At 44.5% G+C, this 7,406-nt stretch overlaps 1 protein-coding gene across 1 annotated transcript; it reads right to left on the bottom strand.

Annotated features, from left to right (window-relative positions):
- Positions 1-385: 385 nt before the first annotated feature.
- TXNIP (thioredoxin interacting protein) lies at positions 386-6,846 on the bottom strand. The gene is made up of 8 exons (XM_063146110.1): positions 6,320-6,846; positions 4,924-4,996; positions 4,673-4,820; positions 4,122-4,224; positions 3,527-3,783; positions 2,983-3,142; positions 2,462-2,613; positions 386-1,954 (listed from the first exon to the last, which is right to left on the bottom strand). Exons 1-8 carry the CDS (start codon positions 6,567-6,569, stop codon positions 1,919-1,921), a joined length of 1,179 nt encoding a protein of 392 aa, XP_063002180.1. The 5' UTR covers positions 6,570-6,846; the 3' UTR covers positions 386-1,918.
- Positions 6,847-7,406: the final 560 nt, after the last annotated feature.

Genomic DNA, 7,406 nt, shown 5'->3' with positions numbered 1-7,406 from the left:
CCAAAGTCACTCTGTGAACTTTATAGACAAACAGGGATTTGAACCCAGCCCTTCCCTATGCCACAAACGTTTTTCACAAAAGCCTAGGTCTTAATGTACAATCAGGTGGAGTTCTGCTGCTCAAGTTTCTCATCCGTGTGGATTTTTGAAAAGGGTCTGCTTAAAATGCTTGAAATTCAGAGTCTTTGTAGTTTTCAGTATTTGCCCATGAATCCCAATTCCCTTCTACTACCCTGTTCTCACCAATTCCTGTTATGAATTGTGCAAAGTACTTATGGAAACCCACTGAAATTTGCATAATTAAGTGCATAATTTGAGGGGGTGACTAACCCAGATCCCCTCCCCAACCACCTCCCCTCCTCTGAATAAAAAGCAAGAAACTGACGTAATTTTGAACATTTATTATAAATGTTGCCCCAAAAGGAGGCTTATAATAGTACAAAACATATTTAAGTTTTAAACCAATACAAAAAAAAGTATAACATTAAAACACAAAAACACAGTAGAAACGGGTTCAGTACACCCAAATTTATGACCAACAAGTTTTTTGTGTGTGACAAAACTTGGGATCGTTTAACACTTTGGATATGCAGTGCTATTAAGAAACTTTTGAAAAAGTGCATTTTTCCTCTGTCAGTGGTGGATAAACCAAGTTATTTGCTAGAGAACACAGGATGGGGTGGGGTCGTTTCTATATACTGCTGGGCTTTTGATTCTAAAGAAGCAAGGGAATGCTTGATAAACTTATCAGAGTGGGGGGAGGAGGAAGAAGAGGAGTGTTCCCCCCACTCAAAAGGCCACGAATCTTGCCCCTGCACCATCCAATGCTAACAACCTGCCCCATGCCCCAAAAATATCAACACTGGTTTATCCACATAACAGCAAAAGTATTAGAAAAGGAAATAGGCATAGAGATTTTTTTCTCTTCTTCACAGAAAGTTGGCTGCTTACATGCTTAGGAGAAAGACAGAAATCAAATGTTACAAAAACAGTCCATTACAATACTTTAAAGAAGTTGTTTTTAGAAACCTGCACTTCTAAAACAGTGTTTTCAGTTGTGCATTCAACAATACAGAAACAAACATAAACAAATCCATTGCTTGTTGAAAAGTCGGAGTTATTCTCCCTTTGGAGTGTTTATTGCCACCTAAAACGTTCATCACCTGCTACACATTTCTATTTTCACCTCTTCCCTTCTTCACCTACTGCTGATGAGCAAAACCCATCCAACATCTCCAGTAACACCTATGAGTGTTACAGCAACTTCCTCCAGACATTCTTCTAAGTGTCCTCAAGATTAAGGTGTTAGGTTTTATAGTCTGAGAAATAACTTTTACTTGGAAAAACACAAATATAAACTGCTAAAAATCTTGTTTTCCTTATCGAAATCTCCAGACAACCCCCCCTTGTATCTAAATCACGTTCGAAACACTTTTTGATTTCCAACACAAAATATCATCGACATGTCTATGGCACTCTGACGGCCATGTTTTGTTATTCAGTGGGATCTCTTCCAAGCCACTGATCACCTCTACTTGCCCAAAAGGAACACCAAACACTTTCCCTAAGAGCGTTCACGCCTGCCTCTACCCCACAGTTGCATGTTCAAAGTTTTATTTCAGCACCTGTCGGTTTGTGGGGGAGAAAAGGCTTTGGGGGAGAAGGCCAAAGCTCAGGCACAAAACTGACCCCCACAGCTTCTTTCTTAGCCTGTGCCAAGTATGTAGACTGAGGCATTAAGAAAGCCATTCAATTCAGCTCCTTCCACAAGAAGCCGTGACACCATGAGAACGTCCTTCCCTTTTTTCCATCAGGGATTTTCTGCCTGGTGTATACTCTCTGCAAGTGCAATTATTAAAAGTCCAGGAAAAACTGGAGAAAAAGACAACTGCATGAAGTTGCTTCTTTGGTTGGTCGTTCACTGGACGTTGTTGTTGGCAGTGCAAGGATCCACCTGGGAAAAGGAAAAACAAAGAAGGGCGTGTGAAATGGGAGGTTTGAGCTTTTCAATCAGATCCATTCCCCCTTCATACTGAGCACTATGAAAGCTGAAGTTAAGGGTACACACACACACACCCCGCCTCTCCCTAACTCAAGCTGTAATAGTATTTACAGAGCTTGATTTGCACTGCTCCTCTTCAGCGCATGTCCTCTCCGTCGTTTCTCCCTTACTTAATTCTTATCACTTGCAAATGGAATAAATTGGAAGGGACTTTCATTTCCCCTTGCAGTGTTAGAAGTAGCACAGTTTGGGGGACTGAGCCCTGCCTCAGTATGGTTGGATTTCCTTTATCTACATAGCCGAAGATAATCAGGAGGTGCAGCCAATCGCGAATGGTTATGCTGCAAACTATAAAAGGGGAGTCTGATTTTCCAACTAGAAAGGAGTGATTTTCTCACTAGACCTAGCCCTGGTAAGCAAACAACATGACCACTCTGCAGCAAAATCAGGAAGCCTCACCTCTGTGTAGGTGGGTGGAGGCATGAACTTGAACTCCGGAGCATACATGAAGATAGGGCTGTCAAAGGAGTTGTCCAGCTCGTCTATAAGAGGGGTAGTGGGACACTCCAGACGGTGGTCTTCAGAGACAATGTCCAGGTAGCAAGGAGGTGCTATATGGGGGAAGACAAGAGATACAGGTTAGTCCAGGTGAGTTTGAAAAGAGTGGCACTTATTAGATATATATTCTGGTGAAATGCATGCTGTACCTAGAAAAGGAACTGGACCAGTAGGCCTGAAAGTTCCCTGGGCCATCAGTGACAGACCTTCAAGTTCCTTAAGGGATATACTTGATGTTGTTTGCAAGAGGATTCCCTGCCCTCCCCAGACGCAAACAGACACCCGGGTAAGTTCTTAGAGAAAACCCTTCAAGGAACCCTAGTTGGAGGACTTCCACCCTTGCTATTCTCCCCATGTGGCAGCATTCCTCTACCCCAGGTCTAGAAGGCTGTTTTCTGAAAACAGCAGAGGGCTCTGCTCACCTTCTGGGGCATCAGGGATATTGAGGTCCACCCAGCTCATCTCAGAACTAGTCTGGCTAGCCATGCTGGAGCTGCGGCTGCCGATGCTGGAGGATTTGCTGCCAATGACGAGGGGCAGCTCCAAGATGATCTTCTTGGAACCCGGGACACTGACGTAGATCTGTAAGAACACAAAGATACGACATGTTGAGACGTCATCTTGAAGAAACACTCGCCTGCCCACACAACTCTAACAACCCTTTTGCGGTGAGGGTGGAGAAAGTCTTGTGCTTGCAGAGATGAACTTCAGGGATTGGAAGCAGCTTTTAATAAATGCAAGTCAACTCTAATAAAATTTCAGCCAGTTGTGATAACTCCAGTGATACGGCAAAGGCTATTTTAAAGTATTTCAGGCCAAGACCAAGCCTCCATGCTTTGATTTAGTAAGGATTAACGGTATCCAACTTTTATTATGGCCGGAGTTCTTCACAGTTCTTCCACCCCCACCACCCGGAAGTCAAGCACAATCAAGACAGGGGTTTGCCTTGTCCTCAAGATTTCTCACCTGAAGGAAGTACTCTACACGTAGGATGTTGCAGCCTAGAATGGATGGTTTGATCTTCTTGACCCGGAGGGTCTTGCCACGCCAGGACTCACACGTGCCAGAGATGATGTGATTGCCTCTGACGCAGGAGAGCTTCTGGGAGAAGACCTTGGTCTGCCCATTGGCCAGGTAGGTGTGCTTGGCGACAATGGCTGCCTTGGGCACCACAATCCGGGAGCAGGTGTTCTCAAAATCAGCATTGATGCAGATGTCATCACCTGGAAAAGGGATGGGGGAAGCTTAGTTACAGCAGAACTTTAGATCTTAGTTCCTAGAGCGGGGCTTTCTCCAGGTCTGTTTGGATGCCATTTTAGAATAAAGAGGCCTTTCCTGCATTAAGGTATTCTGAGCATGTCCAAGTTTCCCATTAATTGCTTGAACCACACCCAGTTCTTTTTATCTTCTGCAATCTGCAGCCCTGGAGTTATGCTTGGATTGCAGGAATGACTAAAAGTTACAAATTAAGCTACTAGCAGTTTCACAGTATTGGTATAAATGTTTTGCTCTTTCTCCATCAACTCCCAAGCTCCCCAAAAGGAAAGGAGCTAGGCCTCACCTTCACAGAAGCCTTTGCGGTCGATCCTGGCGCTAACGGACACACGCCCATCAGGGATGAACATACAGGACACTTTCTTTTCCTTCTTAGCAGAGACGGGCATCTGTAAAAGGGGGGAAAAAAGCATAATGAGATATGGTTGCACATATTTATTTATTTTATTTATTTATTTAAGTATTTTTATGCCGCCATTCAGCCAAAAAAGGCTCTCATGGCGGCTTACAAAAGTATTTCTTGACATATGAAAAAGAATGGAGACATGGATTTGGTTCTAAAGTGTTATTCCTGTCCACATCTACTCTCTTTGCTCGCTTATTCTTTCACCAATCGTTTAGCGCTTAATATATAACTAATTCTCCAAAAGCATTTCAATAGATGCTAAATGAGATGCTTAGACACAGACCGTTAATTTCAGGGTGAAGGTGAACAGAGACTTGAGTTTGTGAGAATTTTGACGAGCAACTAAGGAAAACAAAATACTCAAACATTTGAAGTTTGGTATTCTGCAGCAAAGCCAGACAGACCAAAGAACGACTCTCAATGATAATTACCTGAAGATCAGGAGCGCTGACGTCAATCTGATCCATGACCTCAAAGCGCTTTTTTATCTCTTGAGTCGGAAAGGTTGGGCGATCCAAGAAAGCCTTCACCCAATAATCAACACAGCCATACTTGCCCTTGAAGGTTGTACCAAGGGGTCTGAAAGAACAAAAATGTTTATTAGACGCATGAAGGTAAGAAAGCAACAAACAATATTGGTATTTGATGCCATATTTAGTGGCCACTTTTGGCCAATACCTACCCTTGGGGCAGCTTGAATTCAAATTTGTATTTGAAGATATTTCCTGGTCTCAGGATCATAGAACCATCTTCATCTAAGAAAACACCAGAAAGAAAGAAGCATGTCAGGCTTATAGAGTGTCATTTTAATAAAAATAAAGTACTCAAACAATGCACAAGATAGGAACATGGTTAACATTCTTGGAAAGACCAGTACACTTTCAAAAGTTAGATAACTTAAGGGGTATCTTTTTTAAAATAACAAGACAGCTTTTCTCATCCTCTCTCAACAATGTTTGCAAATACATGAAGGTAAGGCTGCAACACTTCCAAAGATTTGCATTGTCTGTGTGCCAGCCCAATAAAAAACCAAAGGACGGCTTACGAAAGCCAGCAATCTATGGCATTTCCTATCTCTTCAGCTCTCGTCACTAGCTCTGATCTTCAGCCAAGCTTCAACAGCTATGCTTTTCATGTAGAGTGAGGTTACAGGGGACTCCTACTAGGAAATCACTATCTATTAATACATGAATTGCCAGACGTCCCAGTTGGCCAATTCTTTGCCGAGTGTTTGCTGGGACATACTGTACCTACTTTCTTTGGTGCGTAGCAAAAGAACAACTCAATAACTGCAAGATGACACTGGTCATTCGTCACCCAAGTTCATTGGCAATTCTGCTTCGCTTTGGGTTCCCAAGACTTAAAATTCCCTGAGCTCTTGCATCTTAGACAAAGGCTGCAATCCTAGAAGTACTTACTTGGGAATTAAGTTCCTTTTTCATGGGTTCCCCCCCCCTTTAATTTCAAACTTGCATAGGAGTGGGATGCAAGTTTTAGAAAATGGGCTTCTATTTTCATGCCATTTGTGTCTGTGCTACAGGCTTCTTACATTAAACCACAATGGCCATAAGGCTCTAGCCTAGAGAGAGAGAGAGCTCACACACCATAAAACCAACACAACGCACAGAATTCTACCAGATACAGGAACGTGCCAACCCGTCTTCCTCACTAACAAAAGCAAACTTTTAGAGCCAAGTACGTTTTGCTCAACAAGATTCCACTCTGGATCAACTCAGAAGCCAAGTCCCGGAGTTTAAAACCAAAGGTGAAACCCAACTTAAAATCCTGCTTAAGAGTTAAGACCCATGCGACTTAAGTGAGTCGCGCAAGTCTCATCCATTTCAATGGGTCTACTCAAAGCAGGGTTTAACCCCAAGGCGCCAATCCTATGCACGCTTACTCCAAAGCAAATCCTTCTGGCTTTGCTTCCAGGCAACCATGCAAAGGATCAGGGTGCAGTTTTAAGGAACCAGGCAAAGGATCAGGGCGCAGTTTTGCTGTTCTTTGGAGTTCCTGGAGCAGCTTTTGATATTGCGCGGCGGCTGTTGTTGCGAAGGCGGACAGGCAGCGATGCTCACCAACGAGGTGGTCCTCTGGGCTGAGGACTTCTTCGCAGCGCAGGTATTCCATCTCCTGCTTGCACTGCTGCGGCCCTTTGATCCACAGGACTTTGGCCACCCCGCAAGCCAGGATTTTGACGGCGGTGACCTTGGTGACTTCGGCCACTTCCACCTCGACGTGGCCGGCCACGCTCTCCCCGCTGGTGTAGACTTTGTCAGCCTCGCTGAACACCAGCGCGAAGGCCTTGATTTTCTTGAACATCACCATGGTGGATTCACACACACAAAAATTTCACTGGTCAGGAGCGCGCTCAATTTCCCAGCTTGTCCAAACTCCGAAAGTTGGAACACGCCTAGGTAGGAATTTATCCCTCAAATGGAATATTTGAAGGGGGAAATCGAATTGGTATTTGCTCTAACCTTAATTATTATTATTATTTTTTAAGGTCAAATTGCAAAAACAGCAGATTAAAGAGCAGTTGTCTTTTTTAAAAGGAATTCCTGCCCCAGTTTGCCCAATCTGTCCCGTTCTTTTGTGCTGTCGGTGATTAAAGGTACCAACGCACTCTCCACCTCCTCTCTTCTCAGTGCCTCTCTGGCAATTAATTCGTCACCCGGATGCGGCCCTTTTATACTCGGGCCCACACCCACCTCCCCCTCCTTCACGTTGTTGATCTCAACCAACTCCACGCGGTCGGCTCGTGTCCCCTCGTGCTGCCCTCGTGAACAGCGCTCCCATTGGCCACCTCGCCGTGTTTACAATCCAGGCGACCAATCAGAGGGCGGCTGCCGGCGCGTGGACAGCGTGTGTAGAAGGGATGCCGGCTGGAACGAAAAAAGAGAAGGCGGCGGTTGGAAGAGGCGGGGTTTGATGCGGGAGAGATGGGTGAAGCGCGGAGTGACACGGGGAAGTAGCCAATAGAAGGAAGCACAGAACACCGAGAGCCAATAGGGCTCGGAGGGCGGGATTTGGTTTTAGCTGGTGGCGTGAAGAGAATTTTCTTTGAGTCATGAAGGCTTCACTTTGATATCTATAGATATCTATATTTGAGTAACTGGCCTGTGAAAATGTATGAGGGGAACTCCAAGTCTCCAACCTCAATTT

Source organism: Elgaria multicarinata, chromosome 21, assembly GCF_023053635.1.
Source record: "Elgaria multicarinata webbii isolate HBS135686 ecotype San Diego chromosome 21, rElgMul1.1.pri, whole genome shotgun sequence".
Lineage (NCBI taxonomy): Eukaryota > Metazoa > Chordata > Lepidosauria > Squamata > Anguidae > Elgaria > Elgaria multicarinata.
The sequence above is the reverse complement of the archived record's forward strand: the minus strand, read 5'-3'. Positions and strand labels throughout refer to the sequence as shown.

What these genes read in the sequence shown, in the direction of transcription:
- TXNIP (XM_063146110.1), bottom strand. Translation starts at nt 6,569, where the DNA reads ATGGTGATGTTCAAGAAAATCAAGGCCTTCGCGCTGGTGTTCAGCGAG. An exon ending in CCCAGAGGACCACCTCGTTG is followed by an intron (nt 4,997 to 6,319) that starts GTGAGCATCGCT and finishes GTGTTTTCTTAG; the next exon opens with ATGAAGATGGTTCTATGATC. An exon ending in TATCCCTGATGCCCCAGAAG is followed by an intron (nt 2,614 to 2,982) that starts GTGAGCAGAGCC and finishes TCCCCCATATAG; the next exon opens with CACCTCCTTGCTACCTGGAC.